General features: G+C 44.4%; 1 protein-coding gene across 2 annotated transcripts in view; it reads left to right on the top strand.

Annotated features, from left to right (window-relative positions):
- RAB3IP (RAB3A interacting protein) overlaps positions 1–22,196 on the top strand; it is a 328,509-nt gene that overhangs the window by 252,671 nt on the left and 53,642 nt on the right. For both annotated transcript variants that reach the window (XM_069628233.1, XM_069628234.1), the window contains one exon: positions 5,897–6,009. In XM_069628233.1, the coding sequence (XP_069484334.1) occupies positions 5,897–6,009 (113 nt within the window). The remainder of the gene's footprint in view (positions 1–5,896; positions 6,010–22,196) is intronic.

Here is a 22,196-nt window from a genome sequence, read left to right on the forward strand (position 1 = left end):
ACAACTAACAACCCTCTACCCAGCACCCACCCCACCCTGCCAGACAGGACAACATAACCTCATATGTAAACCGCCAACCCAACGCAACCTTGCATCCACTATTCAGCAATTACCTCACAATTAAAAATTAGCCATCTTCAAACCTATCTCACCATATAAGCTTCCCATTAGCCAATAAGAGTCCACTAGTGTCACACTAAGAAACCTGCACCTAAGCTAGTAAGTTCAACCCGCATTTCTTTTCAGATCTGCCAGAGCACCACGGGACTACTCCGGTGGTGATAGTGCGCGGTATAAATATTCTTTAACATTAACAACCCGGGCTATGAATATAGCCAGCAGTAAAAAATGACACAATAGTTGATAGAACACGTCCACTGCTACCAGCCATAACTCAAGGGCTCATGTGATTAAAAAGGAGCAGAGAGTCCCCTTGGCACTCTACATAAGGTGGTGTATATATCTCACACGACTAACCTGACAAACAACCAAAATCAACTGGAGACATAGGTATGGTGACTGCCTTGTGTTAATGTGGACATGGTGGTGATGAATGAACTGCGTCGCATCCAGATAGAGCTACGAGAACGGGCATGGGTCACACCAAGATAGATCCACGGGGACCAGTTTGCATCATGCACAGACTGGGATGGGGTGTGGGGAGGGCCGGGGAGTGGAGGCTTGTTTGGCCTGAGTAACACCAAAGATAAAATTGTAGAGACTGACTAGTGTGATATATGGACAGAGAGGTGAGGGACAGCCTTATGTCATCACGGAACAAGATCACTGTAAGGAAGGACATTTGTCTAATCCTTGAAAGACCCACAAAATGAGTGTGCATCTCTTCAGACAACAATGCTAAAAATCCTACTAAAACCTCGCCCATCTGCATACACCTCTCAAACCCTAACTAAACACAACCATACCTCTAAAAGCACAGAAACTGCACGCACATCACTTCACTGCAACAACAAACAAACCACACATAGCCTTACACAAGAACACACGACGGATACCACTCCAAAAAGCTCAGTGAACGGTGTTAACCGAACTGGAGCTGCCAACAGCATATCACAGCTCTTGCTCTTTCGCCAAACTTTGTCCTACTAATGTACCCTAACCGACCGGCATTTCTTTTTAGATCCGCGAGAGCGCCAGGGGAGCACTCCGGTGGTGATAGTGTGCGGTATAAATGTAAAAAGATAAAACATGACACAATAGTTGGTAGATCACGTCCACAGCCACCAGCTATAACGAGAAGGTTGTCTATGTGATCAAAAAGTTACAGGAGCAGAGAGAAGGGGGATACAAAGTATCCCCTTGGCACTCTACATAAGGTGGTGTGTGTCATTCTCTCAGACTATGAAGTTTTAGGAGAGATACAAAGTAGCTCTCTATCCTTAAGAACTATAGTTACTCTAGAATATAGATAGAATCTCAAAGAAGAACCCAAAGGGTTCCCAGCAACACAGCCCATAAGGAGCTGTGTGCTGCAAAAGTAAAATACAGATGAGAGATTTGGAGGAAAGTAGACTCCATAGGAAAGTAAAACACAGAGAACAGAATTCCAAAAGACGCAGCCCATAAGAATGAACAAGTGGAAAAAAGGCACCACTCGTTCAGGATTTCAAGAATAATTTCCAGAAGTCCAGCAAAAAGTGCTCGGGGTCTTGCTAGGAGAAGGGATGAAACATGCAAATGATAAATCTCCCTAACACTCGCCACTGTTTTTTTCCAAACTGATGCAAGCTTTGTCCATTTGAGCCGAGAACAGGCCGTACCTGTGGAATCTAATGCCTAGATAGTCAGAGACTGCCACTTGTTCCAGCTTGTAGCCTGCCACATTAATGTTCAAGTCACAGAACTTGGCAAACTTGGGCTTAAGCACCATAACTCTTTTCCCCCAACATTCAAACTTAGACCTAGGTAATCACCTTTCCTCAAGAAAACAGCCAGAGTAGATTTAAGCCTCTGGGGGGAAGTGGACAGCAGAACGGCATTGTTTGCGTAAAATAACCTTGGATATTTGTCAAGGCCCATTTTAGGAGGGTCTTGGCATTCCAGCAGTAATGCATCAATAATTTCTTCGATATAAATACGGAACAGGAGGGGGGCAAGACCGCCTTGTCTGACACCTTTAGTGACTTTGATAGAATCTGGTACTTCGCAAGCTAGACCATGACGGGCCACTGCTTTGTTGGTGTACAATGCCCGCAGTACTGAGGGCATTTTTCTTTTTTCCAGAACCTGTCATAGTTATTCATGGGAGACTCCGTCAAACACTGTCATGAGTTTGACAAATACAGCGTATAATTTGGCCTTTCTCAAAACAATATACTTCTGGGCCAGCAAGAACATACAGAAACTTTGGTCAGTGGTATTCTTTCGTTTCTGAAACAAAGCCTGGATATCAATGATCATTTAATTTTAATCAGCCCATGACTGTAGGGTATACCGTCTTTTCATCGACGGGCTTTTCATCGTGGGGTTTTTTGCCGCGATTTTTCTTTTTGTTGAAAAAAAACATCGATTTTTTTTTTTTTTTTTTTTTTTTTTTTTTGTTTTTTTTTTGGGGGTTAAAAATTAAATACATCTGGTGTGTGTCTAGGGGAATATTAAAATAATGAAACGGATCGTGGGTTTGGGGGGGTAACCCCCCCCCCAAAAATAAAAATCACATAGAACCGACTGTAGATAGGTTAAAATAATCTTAGCAAAAGTCTTTCCCGCACTGTCCAGAAAACGAGATGGTATTACGCCCAATGTGGCAGGCTAAACTGACTACTAATAATAAGAAATGGGTAGTATATTTCTACAATTTTAGATTTGTATATGTTCAAGTTGCCATATTCTGCTGTATGGTCTTTGTAGAAATAAGGTTTGTCCCCATTTGTTAATTATCATACTTGCTAGTTTTAACTAGCACTCCAGTTAAACGGGAAGATACTTGTAGAGTGCAGTCCTCTCCACTTTCTGTTTGTCTTTTATCTTTAATAGTGTCCTGGCTATTCTCCCCCGCCACCTCCCTTGAAACCTATCCTACTCTAAATAGGTACATGACACATGGGTACCCTTCAGGACCCCAAAGGTGAGGGCTTCCAGTAAGGGGTCCCTTAGATGTCATGGGTGAGGACCCTAACCAAGACAGTTGTATTGGTTCTGGTAGGTAGCAATATACCTTTTTAAAATGGAGGCTGCATGTGTTCTAGCCATTTTTGCTCACATGAAGACTTTTTCTTCTGGGACGCTTCCAAAATTGAGCCTCTAGCGTTGTGGAATCCAGTTCCAGGCAACTGTGCTATGTTGCTTTTGTTTGCATTTGGATGAAGACCAGAAGTTACCATATATGTAGTTTCCTCGAGTGATTTGGAGGGGCGGCTATGTCTCTGTGTCTCTCTCTCCCCCCCACACCTTCCCACCGCCCCTCTCTCTCCCTACCTGAAGGAAACAGGTTGGTGTTGCTTTTCCTGTATCCAAAGGAGGCAACTTGATCATTTCTAAATGAGGCATATTCATGGCTCTTCCCTTCTCATGACTGCTTGACCTCTGGGACCATCCTGAAGGTGAGCACAGTGTGACTGTCAGCTGAACCCCTTTACTCAAAGATCCATCTGTTGAATAGGACCCTAGTACCATCCTCTGAGCAAGGCTTGACATGCTGTACTTCTGAAGCATGGCCTTTAAGCCTGAGGGTCACCATTGCTGGATATTGGATCTCCCATTGCTGAACCTCTGCATTCCTTCAATGTGATTAGCCCCCTCACCCCTGATCACTACTGAGCATTCGGGTCCACTTCTGCAGGGTCTGGTCATCTGCTGCTGATCTTGCTCCCATGCAGTCAAACTATGATGTGGTTAATTCCGTTTTTGGGATACTGCTGTCCCTGTTTGGGGGAACCTTAAACCTTTTGCTTTTCCCCCCTTAGTGTGTTGCCATCTCAGATCTTTTTTTGTGGTTCACTGAATTCCCCCTACCACTCCGTACATGATTCCATGGTAGCCCAAATGACTCCTGGAGAAGGGTTGCTTTTTAAGCCCCCCTGTTTTGGCCCCATGGTGATTGCACTACCCTACATTGATTTTACGGACTAGTCTGGTGGCAGCTGTAATTTTTAGTTTTGGCTAGACCAGGAGTGCAAGCCAGTTTACCACATTAGTGTTGTCCTCTGCCATTTATTTGTTTTGGATCTTCCCTATCTCTTTGTAAACTGCCCATTGCGCACACACATGGGCTAATTTCGAGCCCAGTCTTCTCTAAAGTGGTTCCTGTGGGATTGGGCTATAAAATGTTGTCTGTTTTTGGGGGCCAACCTGATTTGCTGGCTGACGAATCCTTTGTTAGGATTTCTGCTTTATGATTGTAAGGTTGTCTTTGGCAAGTCCATGACTGTATAGGTTTATCTAGGGGAGACCCTGATCTTGCCCACTAGTGCAGCTGCTGAATTTATGCTTGTGTTTATACACACTCTGCAAGTATACTTACCTGCTGGAAGATTTTGGTGGCTAAAATCTGCTGCTACAATTTTCGAGACCAAGTGTGGGCCTGCTGTCTGGGCTTGTGTCTTTTTGATTTTCGCCTGCTTGAGCTAGACATCCTCCTTGGCTGTCCTTTTTCTCTCCCTGTTCTTACCTTTGACTGGGTTGGGATATCCATGCTAGGTCTATCTGAGACGTTTACTGCAGTCTTGCCATTTTACTGCATTGGCCATCGCTTTTGGTATAGGAAGCTGCCAAACAAACAGAAGGGTGATGGGGACACTCAATACTTCACCTCTCCTGTTTGGTTGGACCCCCCTGGGTTGCTTCCACTGTTGTTGTGGGACCCTTTTCAGCCGGTTTTCTGACCTTCTTTTTCCATCAAGCTGCCAGAACCTACTTTATGTTCCAATGTCCTGTAGAAACCTTCTTCGCCATTGCTTTCACTTCTTGCTCGCGAGTCCCACTCCTGGGACGATAGATTGGGTCATTGTCTGTCCGCGGTTTAATTGTGGCAGAGGTGAGCAATCGGGTAAGTGGGGATGGGGCGGGGGTTGGGTGAAAAAAAAGGGCAACGAAGGATGGGACGGTAAGATGGAGAGCGGGCGAACTGGCCATCGGACTGCTTGTGACGCAGGCTGAGATAGCCAGTTTCAGCCCTTGTTCCAGGCCAACTAATTGGCTGTTACCCCCTCAGATCTCCACAGGGTGCTAATAAAAAAAGGGGAAAAATGAAATGCTATGTTGTACCATGGAGTCGCCAGATTCCTGCAGCCTACTTAGGGCGTCTGATTACTAACACTCAGTCCATTCCTTTTATTGTAGATTGCAACTGCCCCCGCCAACTCCCTGCCCCCTTTAAATATATGTAGCCACCCTTTTGGATCCTTCAAGTATATTTTGTATATGTTTTTCAGGGCTCGTAAGTTGGACTAACCTTTGGCTAGTTACAGTTTACTCTTGTTTAGTAAGAAATGGTGTACTGTGTGTATATTCAAAATTGATGAGGCGGGAACATTTTAATGGCTTGCTAGTAGCCTGCCACTTAAAATAATTGTAATCCCTCTGTTTATTACATGTATTTCAATGTAGGAATCTGTAATTCACTTTGTAAGGTCTGGTGGACTGTTTGCAGGCATATGCAAACTGATATTGGTGTTTCTGCTATGTCCAGAGTGTCATTTCCCTGCTAAAAGCTTAGAGAGAGTGCTGAACCTTTTAGGTGGGAAGGTGCAATGGCAGCTGCAAGAATTCCAGAAGCTGGGTTCAGCGACCCAGTCCAGGAGAGGTCCATGCTATTGAAGTGGGACACGGGCATCTTTCAGCTAGGATTTTCTTTAGTGGTTAGTTCTCCTGCGCAAGTTTCTGTTGAGTCATCTTCCTAGTCCTTAAACCTTTCTTTTTGTTTCTGTTTTTGTAGTTGGCTACAGCTGTTCTTGAAGCAGTGGAAAACAACACGTTGAGTATTGAACCAGTAGGCTTACAACCCACCAGGTTTGTCAAAGCCTCAGCAGTGGAATGCGGGGGACCAAAGTATGTAAAAATAACAAATCACTAAATGTTTTGTTGCATGCCTCCTTTCCTAGTAGATTGTCTGTCTGTTAATCCTCTGGGTTTCTGCCCCTCCACGGGTCCAGAATGCTAAGCCCACACAAATGAATTATGCTGCAGTTTGCTGGGACTTTGGTGTGCACAAATCCACCCTGCCCACCAATTTTGTGTATATATATATACCTTTTTTTAAAGTCTTCAAATGTTGGGAATGCCAGGGTTAAGGTATAACTTATTATTAAATATAAAACAATTTAAAACTATCAATTGTTGGAAGCTCAAGCCACCCTCTGGTTCGAAATTGTAAATATTTTGAGTTGTATATTGATGTATGTGTGCTTGTTTTGTCTGAGAGTCCAAAGTTGCTCTTTGCTAAACATGTTTTAAGGCACGTAAAAAGTTTATATATTTTAAGGTTATTTTAATGAATGGCTGTGCTATTTGTGTTTTTGTCTGCAATGTCCATGTATTTGGTGGGATATATGGCTTGAAGATAAAAACTTTTGAGCTAGTTATTTTAATAATATTGGGTGTATGTCTTGAGGTAATTTAATACAAAGCGTGTATTACTCCGATTTACTTTAATGTCATTTGTTTTTTGCGAATGTATGTTTTTTTCTGTGTGTATGTAGTAAAGCTATACCCAGCTGCTCAAGATCCGGTTTTACTTGGCATTCGCGAGAGTCAGTTAGAGGGGTAGTCCAGCAAAAAATGTTATTTAAAAAATAGATAGGCAACATTAAAAAAAAATACTAGCACTTTTTTTCTTTAAACTTCCTAATTATAATTTTGAGCTATTCAAGCTCACAATTCGCAAAAGCAAGCACATGGGCGCATCCATTTTGTGAAATGGATGCCCGCCTGTGCTGGCTTTTGCTTTTGCGGCACTAATGAAGGAAAAGCCAGCCAGCTGTAGTAAACGAAAGTTACCGCTGGGTGGCTTTTCCTTCATTGGTGCTGTACGCGGAGGACGGGGACCGGAGACCAGAGCAGGAAAGCTGCAGCTGAACTCGGTAAGTGCTAATTATTTTTTTTAAAAAATAAGCACTAGCTGCGTTTTTTTTTCTAAGTTTTCTGGGCTGGAGAAGCCCGGAAAACTTAGAAATAAAACCGCAGCTTTAAAAACGTTGTATTTATGTTTGCGATCGCTTTTGAAGCGACCGCAAACATAAATACAACGTTATTGTGTTTGAAAATGATGCGGTTTTTCTTTCCAAGTTTCTCAGGCTCCTCCGGCTCGGAGGAGCCTGAGAAACTCGGAAAGAAAAACCGAAGCATTTTCAAACACAACCGCGTTGTGTTTCTGCATGCTGTGGCTATCACTTTGGCTCTCCGGAGACCCAAAGTGAAAGCCAAAGCAGGCAGAAACACAACGCGGTTGTGTTTACATGCCGCGGTGTTTCTGCCTACAGCTGATTTCCCATTTGGGGCTTTCGGGCTCCCCACGGATGACCTATATCGCTCTTTAAGAGAATTCCCACAAGACCGCCTATCAACTTGGCTGAGGGCTTAATCCATACAGAACACCTTAGTAAAAGGGGCTTCATATTTTTGTAATTCGCTAAATGCCCTGTTCCAAGTTGTTCATACAGGAACAAGTTGCGAGTTGATTGCAGGAGTCTTAAAAACCTCCTCATAAATTAATTCTACGCCATGGCTAAAGAATGTACATTGGTCTCTAACCTCCATACACCTGCCGCATTAGCAGGCATTTCTATTGATTTTGTCCAGATGGGCGATGAACATGGTGTTCATTGCTTTGCTGCTATTGGCAAAACAAACTAATGCTGCTTTTCTCTGCTCCTGCCGAATGGTGTGTTTTGCGTATGCCAGCGCAAAATGCTTAAGAAAGAAATGTCTAGATAGGCCTATGTATCACACCATTCTCGAATTTGTGCAGACCACAGAAAACGATTTATCCTCTGCCCACAGCCATGACTTTGGTGTTGGAGATAGGCCCCATCGTCCATGAAATGTGTGGCTAGTAAACAGGGCCTGTAATGCTTTAAGACTAGAAGTACAGTTTCATCGACATGTAATAATATGTTGATCTTCCAATTCAGAAACATCATTGATGTCGCTAAGATCTTATTCAAGGTTATTAATGTACCTGTTGAACAGCAGAGGTGCTAACATGCAGCCCTGCTTAACACCTTAACAATGGAAAAAATCTGATTGACTCCTCCAAGACTATATTGAAGTCTCCCAATATTGGCAAGACAGAATTTCATTTTTGGGGATTGTGAAGGCCCTTTTTATGTTCTCTTTACTTTTTATGCTTTTTACTCTGATCCCCTCCATCCCATTCAAAGAAAACCGTCAATGCGCAGCAGCGAATAGTTCTCAATGAAAAAGTGGCAAGGTAAAATTATCATGTGAATGCAAGTTGCTACAGAAAAGCTTCTAGTCATTTCAGCACTGAGATAGCAAGAGTTCAAACTATAACTGACTTTGCTAGCATATGAGCTGGACTTTTGGAAAAGAACTCAGAAGTTTAATTCATAGGAAACTCATTCTGTGGAACTGGTAAACAAATAGAAAAAGAATGGAAGTTACATACAAATGAGCAACATTTTGAAAAAAGACAGTCAAGAAGGCTGAGCATTAAAGGCTCTGGCAGAGTTATAAAGAATTTTATATCCATTAAATTGCCTGTAGGCAATTGGCAGAGGCTGTCAGTTAACGGACATCCGTGAAGACCTGCTCTCCAACCTTGATTCCACACCCCCTGTGTCTTCATCTTATTGGATCTCTCTTCTGTCTTTGACAAAGACAACCATGCCATCTGGCTCAACTGTCTGTGATAACCTGGGTATCACCGGTCAGGCCCTGGCGTGGCTGACTTCTTTCCACTCTGATCGACCCTCCCAGGTCCAATTAGGTCCTTCCTCTCCGCTATTTCTATCTGTGGTGTCCCCCAGGGGTCTAACCTCTCTCCCTGGCTGTTGAACCAATACCTTGCACTTTTGGCCCACCGCATTGCCGCTCTCTGCCCCAACTCTCAGTGCTAAGCGGATGACACTCGGCTCATTTCAGGCTACCTTCAGCCACCTCTTCTCTCATCTCTGTCTGCTATCCAGGAGTGGTGTGCCACCAATGATCTCAGCCTTAATGCCAGTAAGACTGAGATTCTCCTCATCGGCACACCCACTCCCTTCTTTCCTGTCACTCTCTGGCCAGCCTCTCTTGGCCCTCTCCCTGCTTCCACCTTCAAGGCAAAAAACCTCAGGGTCATCTTCGACTCCAAGATATCCTTGTCTTCTCACATCTCTGATGTCTCTAAGAAGTCACACTACCAGCTGCACCTCCTCAGAGGTATTCTTCCTTTCCTCTCCTTCCCCCAGAAGCTCAGTCTCCAAAGTTCTGGTTCTCTAGGCTTGACTATTGCAACAGCCTCTTTCTAAATCTGCCTGCTTCTACTCTCCGCCTTCTGCAACTCATCCAGAACAGGACTGCAAGACTTGTCCTTGGCCTCAAGTCCAGGGATCGTATCGCTCCAGGATTAAAATCTCTGCTCTGGCTCCCAGTGGCTGCGAGGTTTAAGTTCAATCTGTTTTCTGTATCCCTACAGTCCCCCATCAGCACTGACATATGATGTCTGCACTTACCCTTGCGCTTGCCACCAGCTGGCTGTACTTCTCTTATTGTTTTATTATTCTATTTATCCCATGTACTGAACTGTACCTAACCCCCTCCCACCCTGCACTTTTCCCTTTCCCCTGCACTTACGCGATCTGAATGACACCTGGCCTAGTAGGATCGCTGTCAGTCTTCCCTCTGTACCCCCCTCCCTTGCCGCGTCGCGCCTTGAAACACTGTGTATAGGCGTGTTATAAATGTCCTATCATATCATATATCACTCTTTGGCACTCCAGCCCCATTTCACTCACTTAGGGTATATGGTCCTGGGTTACCCATACTTAAGCATCGCATTTGTGCTCCTGGGGGTGAGCTGGGGGCAGGGGAGTTATCACCCTTCATTGGTTTTAAGGGGTAGGCTAGTGGCAGCCGTAATTTACTTTTGGCTTCCATCAGGGGTGCAAGGCGATTTACCACATTGGCAGTCCAATATATCTTTTTGTTAGCCATTCGGGTACCAATGTTTATTAGTCCTGTTCTTTACCCATTTTGTTTTAGGGGCTTCCTTTGTTCAGGGCAGCCATAAGGCAGGCCTAAAAAGGTTGTGCACATGGTATTACCGTCCTTTGATCGCAGGACTTTTAATGGCAAGGTTTTTTACCGAAAATGTATTTTCGAAAAAAAACTCGTTTTTTTTTTGGGCGGGTTAAAAAATTAATAAAATGTGTGTAAGGGAATAAAAAATAGTGATCGGGGGGTTTGGGGAGGGTAACCCCCCCCCCCCAAAAAAAAAATTCGATTTTTTTTTTTGAAAAAAATTTGCTGTAAAAAAACCAGCAATGAAAAGTCCTGCAATTAAATAACATAGAACCGTGCACATGTGAGTTCTTTACCATCGCAGCCATGCACGCTGTAGTAGTTTAAACTGGTGGGACCAGTTCCTGGCCTGGAGCAGGCCATTTTGCATACTGTGGGGGTGGTCCGTAAGTGGCAGGTTTTGGGGCCAGCTACATTCATTGTCAACATAACCCTTTGTCTGTAGCTACCGGGTGTGATTGGTTTGCTGACTTAGGGCTTCATCCTGAGTTGGACGGTATTCCGGCGCTGATTGCGCCAGGATACCGCCCAATGCAATTAGCATTACTGCAACTCGGTCTGGCGCAATTTGTTGTGGGGGGCAGTAAGTCCTCATTCCCATTGGGTCCATTGGCGGTAGTGGTGCTGAAAATGGGCAGAAAGGGGATGTTTTTACCTCTAGCAAAATGCTGGAGGTAAACCTCCCACTTTCCGACCAAACTCTGGATTGTGCAGAGCGGTAAATGCAATGGTAATAGCATTACCACTGCATTGGCCCACTCCGCGCAACTCATGATGAGACCCTTAGACGTGTGTGTGTTTGCGTGTGGGGGGGGGCTGTGGATGTTTCTGTGTTTATGGGCATAATTAGGGACACCCTAATCCTACAATCCATTCTGCTCAGTTTCGGAAGAAGCAGGTTTATTTTCGTGCTAAGCATTTTCCTGCTGTTGCTGCATTTTTGGAGTAGATTTGGCCATACTGGCAGCACCCTGTGTCTTGGGTGTCATTATCTCTGGTTGGGGTTTATGCAGTTTTTGGCTGCTCGGCGTCCTCCTGAGCCACCGGCCTCCCATGCTGAATCAGTCTCCTGGACTCTTCACCGCCTGCTTCCCACTTCACCACAGTGGTCATCCCACCTGGGTGCTGGTCACTGCTGTCTCCTAGAAGGGTGTTGAGGTCCATTACCAAGCCTCACATTTGCTTCATTACTGTCCTGAGTCATTGCACCAGCACGTTCCTCTCTGTGGGACGATTGTTTGTGGCTAGGATCCCCCTCCTTTGTTAGTTGAGCTTCTGAAACCTACTTTGCTGGATTTTCCTACCTTTTTGTAGTCGTCTTCGCTGCTGCTTTTGATTCTAGCTTCAGGAGCTCTCCAAGGAAGGCAGATGGTGGTTCTTCTCTTTCACTGGAGTCCTCATTGGGCTGACGTTCAAGTCCCCTAGAGGACTCATCCTTTAAACTGCACCTGGAAAAAGAGCTTCTGCTGGCTCGGTTGTTAGCCTGCCGGAAGTTGAATTTCTGAGAACAAATAAAATAGTTGCATAACTCTTGATCCTGGGATAGTTGTTTATTCATGATACTTTCACTCAGGTTCCCATAGTGTGTTATAAAGACAATTCGCAGTCTGGTCTCCGCTGCATTTTCTCACTGGTTTTCATTGGGCTTTTCCTGCTATGCCGCATCTTCTTCTGGGACTGCTGGTTCTCGAACTGACCTCTGGAACACTTCATTGGGGTCTCCTCTGCTACTCCTTTGGATTGTTTGCCGCTAAATCTGCAACTGTGCGGTAAAGCTCGAGCTTGCCTTACTTTTCCCCAGCAATTTCTATGGAAAACACGATAGCCACCTGAAACAATGCAAAGTGACTTTAGGGGCACTTAACCTGCCACCAGAATTTTTCCTTCATCCAGTTTAGGCCCAGGGACGTTTAGGGCGAAAGACTTGAATTTTCGCCCTCAGCTGAGATTTTTCTTGTCTTTCACTTCTACAAATGTGAATGCCTCTTTACACAGTAACTATTTCTGGTAGCACACTGTTTTCCTTAAGTGTAGTGATTTGGTGTTCTTAGCTAAAATGTATCCTGCTCTTTGGTGGCCTCTGGCTGTGTTTTTAAGTAAGGTTCTCCCTGTAGAACCATAATTGACTGATATATGCATTTGTAATTTTCAAATATATGTTCTAGAGATCCAGCTCTACTGTGACCTTTAGTGTTGGTTATGGGCTCCTGTGATGACTAGAGCTGTCTGGTTCCCTTATTGCCACTTTTCTCCATGTGTAATATGCTTATTACCAGTTAATGGATCTATAATATATTAGAGGGTGTGTTGTCTTTTATGACAATTTACTGTTTTGTATTCACTAAATAATTTTACTGTGTATTTTTACTTTTTTTAACCAAAGGCATATAAATATGTTTTTATGTATGTACGTGTTTATACTTTTCAATTTACCAGTGTGGTGTGTTTTCTGTGGATAGGGTGTGGACTAATTGTTCCTTTGTCTTCTTACTTGAACTTGAGCCATTTTACCAATCATTTATCATTGACAGCAATACCATCCAAGTATCGAAAGACACAAAAACCCTAGGCTTTTACCTTGACGCCACTTATCTCGACAAACAAACTCAGTCAGATCAGCCTCTGCCTACACCTGCGAACTTATCGCAGCTTGCAGGCCATTTCTGACTACTCCAAATAGCATCACACTAGCCAGAACCCTCATTATGTCTAAAATTGACTACGGTAGCGCCCTCTACCTAGGAACTAGCCAAGAGAACCTGAATAAATTACAAAACACCCAAAACAACGCTATTAGAGCTGCCTTAAACATTCCCCGCAACCACCACATCTCTGAAACCAGAACCAATCTACATTGACTACCCGTTAAGCAGAGAATTTCACTGAAATCACTTGCCCTTACGCACAAATGCCTGGCCAACAAGGCCCCCCTGTACCTCTGCCGTCGGTTTTCCCACCATGCACCTACCCAACCTCAAAGAACCGCCCAGTCCTACTGTTTATCGATCCCTAGGTTCAAACTTCAAAAGCGGGGGGCACAAGCTTCCCTGTCCTTGCCTCCAAGCTATGGAATGCTCTGCCTACCACAATCGGATCAGAAGACTCCTTCAATGTATTCAAGTCCAAAACGAAATCGTGGCTCTTCAATCAGCAGTGAAACATGCCTTGCACACCATAGCTCCACCAGCATCGGCCCACCTACCTCGCCAACCCTACACTTTTGTCTCTGTCTCATGTAATATACTTGCATTTTAATTTATGTATGTACCTATGCCTTGTGCTTAAATTATGTATGTTTATATGTTCTGTATGCAACGCTGCTCAAGTTGCGCCCTGATGCCTCCGGGCCTGATGATGCGCGTTACAAATAAAACAAATACAAAAAGAAAATATATATATATATATATATACTTTCCATTCCTATTGTTAGGCCTGTCTGCTCTAAAGCTGTACTATTTTAAAAGAGCTTTGGCTTCCCTTTTGGGATGGATGCTACGCCCCACCTTAGGTTAGTAGTTGTACAGCCCTCAACAGAGGGTTGCGCAAAAACCACCTTAACAAAGGTGAGTAAAGGAGTTGGAATGCCCTTTGCTTCTAACTGTATCTACAGCAAATACTTGTTGGCAGTCAAAAGCATTCAACAAATCCATATACGCTATGTATGTTGTGGACTTCTACCCACTGTTATATTTTCTAGATATTAAAAGCAAATTCAGGGCCAGCGTTGTAGTACCTTACCCATCACAGAAGCCAAACAGCACCCAAGATCTAGGATTGTGGTCGTCCACCCAATCCCCACTAATGTAGCATGGAGTAAACTGTCAAATAATGATGCTAGTGCACCCAGAAATGATATTGGGCAGCACCAAGCTCGGTTTCTTCTTAAATATTGGGACTAATACCAAGCGTTTCCAACTCCTGTGTACCTGGGAACCTCTAAATACAGTATTAGCACCCTGTCCCACAATAGGGCATTGAATTCATAAGAGTCCATCTGGAACCAGACGTTTATGGTTTGTTGCCACCTCTATGGCCAAAATAACCTGTCTGATGCAAATGGTGAAGTTTGGGATTCTCATTATTAGCATCTTGCACAAAACATGACCATTTACAGTTCCGTGGTCTGCAGAATGACATGCTCCATAAAGTACAGAAAGATGTCAACTTTTTTGTATATTAGAAATCCGACCTCTAAGCACCGAGTGATCTGCACAACCCAAGGGCCCACAACTTAGGATGATCTCTATTCCTAATTGGTAGGAAAGATTTCTCTTTACTGCACATTTCCCTCCATCTTATGGAACCCCCAAACTTTTTGCTTTTATTTTTGAATCTGACCTGCTCTTTTCGCAGTGCAGCGAAGCCTTAAGCTTCACTACACTGGCGTTGCTCATATGTCATGGGGAAACTGACATGTCCTTGAGGCTGTCAGTACTGGGGAAACCTTGTTTCCCTTAGTTGTTTTACTACTTTTGTATCACTGGTGGTAACTTTTTATCATTGTACAATGCAGCTTACACTGCAGTACAATGGGGTACATTTTTGTTTTGTCCTAGACAAGTTGGTTACTCTAGGTGTGCTAAAAGGATAAGCTGGTGGCAGCAGTGACTTTTTTCCCCACTTTTGGGGACTTTTCATTTTAGCCTGACCTCGTTTGGCCCACTGTGGCTACTGGTCAAACTTAGCCATGCCACAAGATTTTTGGCTTGTCCTTTTGCCATGTTGCTCTTTATCCTTCTTCCTGGCCTAAAAGGCCAGGAAAATCCCTATACGGACTTCCAGTGCTCAGGAAAGCGGAAGCTTTTTGCGGGCTACTGGATGGCTGTGTGTGTGCTTGACAGGATCTGGGCTGGGACTGTCTGGTCCCAATCCACAAACTGGTTTGTGTTTCTGAGTGTTATGCATGAATGTTCCCGTCAGTGGTCCTGATTGGCTGATTGGACCACTGCTGGGGTGTGTGTATGGGCTAGTCCTGCTATTGGCTAGTGGGAGTTTCGGCACTTAGGATAAGAAGAGGACCCCTGTACCCATTCTTAAGAAATCCTGGAGAAACCATGAAGGAGCCAAGAATCCTATCCAGCTAGGAGACCCTGCGAAGAAACCGGAGACCTGATCCCGGTCTTGCTTGTGTTCTTTAGCAGTCCTGCAAAGGAGCTGCAACCCTTGGAGTGGAGGCACCATCCATTCCTGACGCCTGCTCGGTACCCCACAATCAAGAGCCTTTGGAAGTGTCCCGGGATCTTCCTATGGCTGACCAGCTCCGAACTCGGGCTACCGTGATGCCGGTGATACTGTTCCCAGTTTCGACCTGGAATTTGGAGGATCCTCAGTTTGCCCTACGAGACTAACCTCTATGTAATTTCGGCGTCCTGGTATAGAGTGGAGCCGAGATAGGAGGGAAAGTCCGCCGCGACTGCGGAGTCCCTTTTCGTCGCCATGCTGAGGTGACCACCATCTGAAATCGCTTACATGATCCGAGTCCAGTCCCGTGAGGAGTCCTACATCGAGTTTTGCTGGAATCGTCCATCGAGAGTCCTTGCAACAGTAAAAGACACCAACCAGAGATCAACTAGAACTTGCAACGCCTGTGAATCAAGGACTGCGACTTTCGGCAGGATAAGCAACCTCAGACTCTCTTCCTTTGTCCTGCTAAGTCTAGGGAAGAATGTGAGTGTGTGGGGGGGGGGGTAAGTTAGAGAGCTTCTAACCTAGCCCTATTCTCCCATAAGTCAATCGGCTTATAATAAACCTTAATTCGAACACTTTTGGCTTTGCCATTGCTTGCTTGCGCAAGACTTCTGAAAGTTTGGTCTACTTCCTATAGCTAGTTTAACTGGTACTCTAACCCTAAGGACCTGGACCCCAGAAAACCTTACTGCATTATTTCCTGCTTCAAAGATTCTGTGGAACTTTTACCTCAGCTATTGGGAAAAAGGCCCCAGACAATTTAGGGCTGGACAATTTTAGTTAGGGATCAATCTCGGTGGACCTTTAGTGCATAATACTAATCTAACCTTTCCTTTGCAGGAGTTTCTGATGTGTATATGCCCTATAACAATTGAATGTGTATATGAATCTGTTTAATAGTGTTGCATGATAACGCTACTTGCTAATAGTCATTTTTCTATAGTGTATGTTGGCCAATAAATAACTGTATTTTTATACATCCTGTCTAAGTGTAATTTGTGTTTCCAATGTGTGACCTCATTGGGGACCTTTTACAAGCTCACCACCTCTGAAGAACCTATCCTGTCACTTCTACCTGAACTGGTTTGGTTACAGCTCCCCAGAGTTGTCCCTTTCACAAAATAGGTTGGCCATCTATACACCTGTCCACCAGGGCAGAGTATAGAAAATCAGTCCGAACACTGATAAATTGGTGCAAAGTTTTTCAGCTATTGCTAGTGTGTCCTGACATCTTTTTTACAGTACTATCGTTTAAATGTTCTGATATTATATATAACTTCGAGGGCGAGTCTATGGTTTTTGCTCGCTGTACTCTGGCACTTTTTCAGAGGCTTATTACTTTGGTGCCCTTCATTGACTTATCACTTAACATACAGTTTAATAATTAATGGTAGCTGGGGTTCCCAAACCTTTCTGCGCTCCATGCAAGGCCTGACTCATCTAGGGCTATGTGGCTGATACTATCGGGAGAAGCAGCGTGCCCTTACTAGGAGACGAAGAATGCAGAGACACTCAGCCGATGCCATCACCAAGGCCAGCAAGCAACGAGGGTACCTTTCGAGTAAGCTCCGACCCCCCCTCTCCTCCCCATCCCCCTAGATTAAGCAATTTGCATTTACACTATTTGAAGTAAACTGATGACATGGTTATGTGATTGGACCCCGATTGGGCTACAAAGGTCGTTGAAGGCTTTAAATATGCACCTGTCGGATTTTCAGTTAAACATTGCGAAATCAAAAAATTTAACATTTGAATGCACCAAGGTCAATGAAAAGAAAAAATGCTAATGTTATGTTGACAATAAGAGTCTAGTGGTTGTAAACCAATTTAAATAGCTTGGCACCATGATCTATGCCAAAACGGTAAAGAAGAAAATGTATAAATCTGCTAGAGCGTCTTTTTTTTGTCTGCGGCTGTGCAGCTGTGCCAAATCAGTTATTATACATGTGGGTGCTTTTCAATCACTCCACTACGAAGATATCAACAAAAATTAGTGCCGCAATGACTATTCGGCTCTCAGACGATGGATCATGGTGTGGCCTGGTCTAGACTTGAAGTCTTATTGTGGAGAGAAGCACTCTTTGCCTGGTTGTGTACTATTCGCTGCTATATGGCATGCATTGAGCATGATTTCTCTCCAATCTCCCAAGGTAATTGTAGATTGATGAGCATATTTTATCCCGCCAGAGTCGACTTTGTTTGTGAAGCTGCAGGTGGAATTATTCCAGGATTCCTGCAAAGTGCTCTTAGAATGGAAAACAAACTGCGATTTGCTTTTGTCGAGAATGAATTCCGCTGCAGTAGAATGGTCTTAGCCACCAGGTGTGGCTAAGCAAAAACTGTATATAACTGATTGGATTTTGAATATACATTGAAGAAATATAACTGTTTTTACAACTATTTTACTTGTAAATATTAAGCCTTATAATGTAATTGCACCTTAATTAGTCAAGCGTTCTTTGCTTGATTTTAGGGACACTATTTTGAGATTTATATTTCACTCGTTTTTAACAAACGATGTGTTGGGTGCCAGAACTCGCATTCCAAAAACCAAGAGACTGCTGCTACTATAATGAGACAGTGTTATCTCTAAAACATTTATGTATGGCTTGTTCATCATTATCATGCATACTTGTGGAAAAATATGTATGATTTGTTCAGCAGCCTGAAGATATATCTTTACAATGGTTTTGGCACCAGATTGTAAAAGCCGATGAAATTTCATTATACTAGTGCTTTAATTGGATTTTTAAAGAAAGTTTTATGAGACTGTACTTTAAATGCTGTTTGCATTTATCTTTGTGTGTGTTAAGTTAGTTTTAAACTATGTCACACAATATATGAAATAAAACGTACTAATTTCCCATTGGTGAAAGTTTTGACTCCACTATGGACTGACTAACTGGAAGGATTTTTAAATGTTTGCGGGGACAGTTTCTGGTCCAGAATATGCACTTTTGCTACTTTAGTGCTACTCTAGCCAGTGGTTTCTTTTTAAATATGACCAAATGAGGCCACCAGGGGCGCATGCATACACAACCATTGTACATGCGCTCCTCGCCCACTGGGGAAAAATGGGTCCCTTTGCCCCCCAAAAGCCCCCAAAGGTGAACTTTGGTGGTGCCCCCGGTACCCAAGGAAGTGGTGCACCTCTGGTGCAAGTTTGGACCTACTGCGTCCCTTAACTCAATCAGGAGCATTTGTATTGGCTCTGTGTCTGCGCTCCAAGCAAGGCCTAACTCATCTAGGGCTAAATGGCTGGGACAATCTGGAGAAGCAGCATCCCCTTACTAGGAGGCGAAGAACCCGGAGACACGCAGCCAATGCCATCACCAATGCCAGCAAGCGGCAAGGGTACCTTCTGAGTGAGCTAACAAACCAGCTACAGAGCCCTGTGTTGATACTGGAGGGGCATAACAGCAGGGATTGCGGTATGGACTGGTGACCGAAGCCAAAACAGGGTGAGCCCAGATCAGCTGTCTGCTGCCTTGGTGGGAGAGATCTGGAGGGAGAAAAAGAGCAGCCAACCCAACCACTATATGAAAATTGGTCACTTCAATCCAGGGGTGACCCACACGGTCACGCAGTGATCTGGGAAGCCCCAAGGCAACCTCCATTGCACAGCAAGGTACCCCCAACCCTCCGGTTGGCCGGATGCACTTGAGGGAGATTACAGAAGCCTTCTGCACCTGGAGAATCGACCACGCCGTTACTGGTAAGCCCCATAGTGGTGTTACATACAGATGAGCTCTTTCAGTGTACTTCTGAGCTCCTATGAGTGTATACAACGCTTACTATTGATAATAATCCCATGGCAGACCTGATTGGTCAGAGAACACTGCAGGCCTGGTCAAAGACCCCAGGGTCACATAACACTGGACATGGGCAGAACCCAGGTCGTTGCTCCCGAGGAGAGGATTTTAGTACGAGAGACCTGACAAGCAGCTTGAAGCAACACAAGACGGGGACTGGTAGGGGGAGCTCAGGAGCTTGCAAGGGTGGCCGCGAGAGTAGGCCGGGACTAATCCCAGGCGACAAGGATTGGTGTTGATCCTGCAGCAGTCAGTGAGGTGGGCGAAAGGCACCATACAACTGAAAAGAAGCAGCGACACACTTAAAGAAGCTGCCTGCAATGGAGGGGCGGCGACGCCTTTGCAATTGAAAGCCTGGATGTCATGGTTTTCCCAGACCTACAGTCGACCACAGTGCAGCAAGGTAGGGGCACCCAGTAGGTTAGCGGAAAGTCCCTTACCCAGATCCCAGCTCAGGCCCTAGGAATTGGATGGAGACGTTGCAAATACACAAATGCAAAATGATTTGTTGAAAAGCCCTCATGGACAGAATGGGTGAACTATAAGCCATGGAAAATAACAGTTGCTCCTCTTGAAGAAATTGGAGGCATCAGAACGGACGTTGGGCACGGAATAGATCGCCTTGACAAGAAGGTGGAAACACTGGAAGATAGAGTGCAAGGGCTGAAAGAAAAGCAGTCAGTTGCCATCCGAGAAACTCAGCTGTACACGAGAATCTCAGAGCTAGAAAGATGAGAGAAAGAGGCGAAATTAAAGATGGACAACATTTTAAAGCTGTAAAAGGAGAAAAAAAACTGGGTTTTCTGGCCTCACGGAAAAAGATGGTGAGACTGAGAAGGACATAAGAGGCTGCAAATGATATAAAATCGCTGTTTATGGATGAGGTGGTTGCCTATATGATCCTCGACAGAGCACACCGTACAGGAGCAAGAGGCAAGAGTCCCAAAACCAGTCCTGGTGAAGTTCCATTACTACACTGATAAATCAAGTGTTGGACAGGGCAAGAAGAGAAGGTTTGATAGTCTGCGGCCCAGGCAAAATAACAGTGTTTCAAGATCGGTCTGGTTTCACTCTTGCTAGATGACGCTAATGTGGTCGCCTAACCAGATGGCCCAGAGAAAAGGGAATATGCTATTGTTGGGGGTTCCCTTTTTCAATTTCTTTTGAACATGGTGTTTTCAAATATAACTTGGTATCAGAAGACAATATCCAGATAGTTTGGGGCTGGGCGGGGTATGCTGGTGAAAGAAAGGATCCTCCCTCGATTCCCCCAGTAGGGGAGACATTAGACCCAATAAAAGGAGAAGAATGCTGGGTTCAAGAAAATTTAAAAAACTGACTGCACCGTCTCTGGAGAAGAATTGAGAGGAAGGAAATAAGCGTTCAACAAAGGCCATTGGGTGGCTGAGAACCAGGCTTTTTGTTGGGGAAGGGAAGTGGTGTTAGCTGGGTTTTGGGGGCCCGGGGCTTGAGTAGCACAGGTCCTGTCGGGGGTGGCTCTGAGACTGGGAGAAGGAAGAAACTGGGTGAGAGGCTCTAATGGTGTTTGGGGGCGAGAAGAATAGTAACAAGGTACAGGTTTTCCCTTGGAAACAGTGTTTGGGGGGCTCACGGAGGAAGGGGTTTAATAAGGTCTACATATGTGGGGGAGGTAAAACAATGGTGGTCTAGTCTAGGCATAAGGAAGGGCTGGATGCTGAAGAAGGGGAGTTGGGGAAATGTTTGGAGGTGTTTGGAATGTTTAAATGTTAGACAATTTCTGGGGTACAAAAACGTTTTTTACTCAATGTTACATTGTTAGGCTTATTGCAAAAATGAAAGACACAGGAGCTGAAAAAGAAAATGTCATGAATCCTTATGGGTGACTGCGAAATAGCTCTAACTATAGGCTCACTGAATGTGAGTGGGTTAAATTAACCAGCGAAGCGATGGATGACCATTGGGGAATATCTTCGATCACGATTAGACCTCAAGATTGAGCTGGTCCGATAGTACAGCGAGTAGAGCGCTCGCTTGACATCTGTGCAGAGCCTGCTGACGCAGGTTCAAATCCCGGCAGGGCCAAACTCAGACTTTCATCCTTCTGAGGTCGATAAATGAGCACCACGCTCACCGTGGGCAATAATAAGCAGCGCGCAGATATACCAGTAGCACGCAAGGTCTTCTCTTTGGACAAAAAGCCATTTACGCTTCTCATCACAAAGCACGTACAAATCTCAAGTGCACGCAGACCCCAGTGTACTTGTAGTCTGAATGCTTCAACACAAAGCACCACAATTTTGAATTTTCTGTCACCGTCTGGTTAAAGCTACAAGTCCACTCTTTTTCATATGCGCTGGAGACCATGCAAATAGCAGTGGTGCATACCACAAATCCTATTATCATGAATATGATAACTCCCATCAGCACCAGCCAACATAGCCAAAGGTGAAAATCACAGGAGTCTTAGTTCAAAACCTCCAGAGACATGCTGGTTGCAGAGCCCTCTCTTAGGTGGAAACCTTCCTATCCTTGAAGATACCAAGCTTTCCAATTCAGAACCTGAAGCTATGCTACTAACTTACATTCTTTTCAACTTCCCTCCCCCTAAGTAATCAACTTGGATTTACATGGGAACTAGAATATGGGAAAAGGTGGCAAGCGAGCAGCATTCTGAAGCATTCATAAGTGCGATGTTACTAAAGCCCTAAAATAAATCAAATAAATATGAATCCCGGAGTCCTGTGAGATATGAAGATTATCACTATAACCACACACCCCTTTTTCCTAAGACATCTTCCATTAATCCTTGTTGAAACCCAATTGTTGTGAGTAGATGGTGTTGAAGTTCCATTGGTCAAGCAAGAAGGTGTGTTTAGCGTTACTCAGGGGGCTAAGTGATGTCTTCCCCGGAGAGGAGTTTTACATGGGGATCCTCCAGGGCCTCTTCCCCGTCATATAATTGATAATCAAGACTAAGAATCATTTATACTTCATTTAAACCAGCAAGCTGAC

This window comes from Ambystoma mexicanum, chromosome 12 (genome assembly GCF_040938575.1).
Source record: "Ambystoma mexicanum isolate Mex_15411 chromosome 12, UKY_AmexF1_1, whole genome shotgun sequence".
Classification (NCBI taxonomy): domain Eukaryota; kingdom Metazoa; phylum Chordata; class Amphibia; order Caudata; family Ambystomatidae; genus Ambystoma; species Ambystoma mexicanum.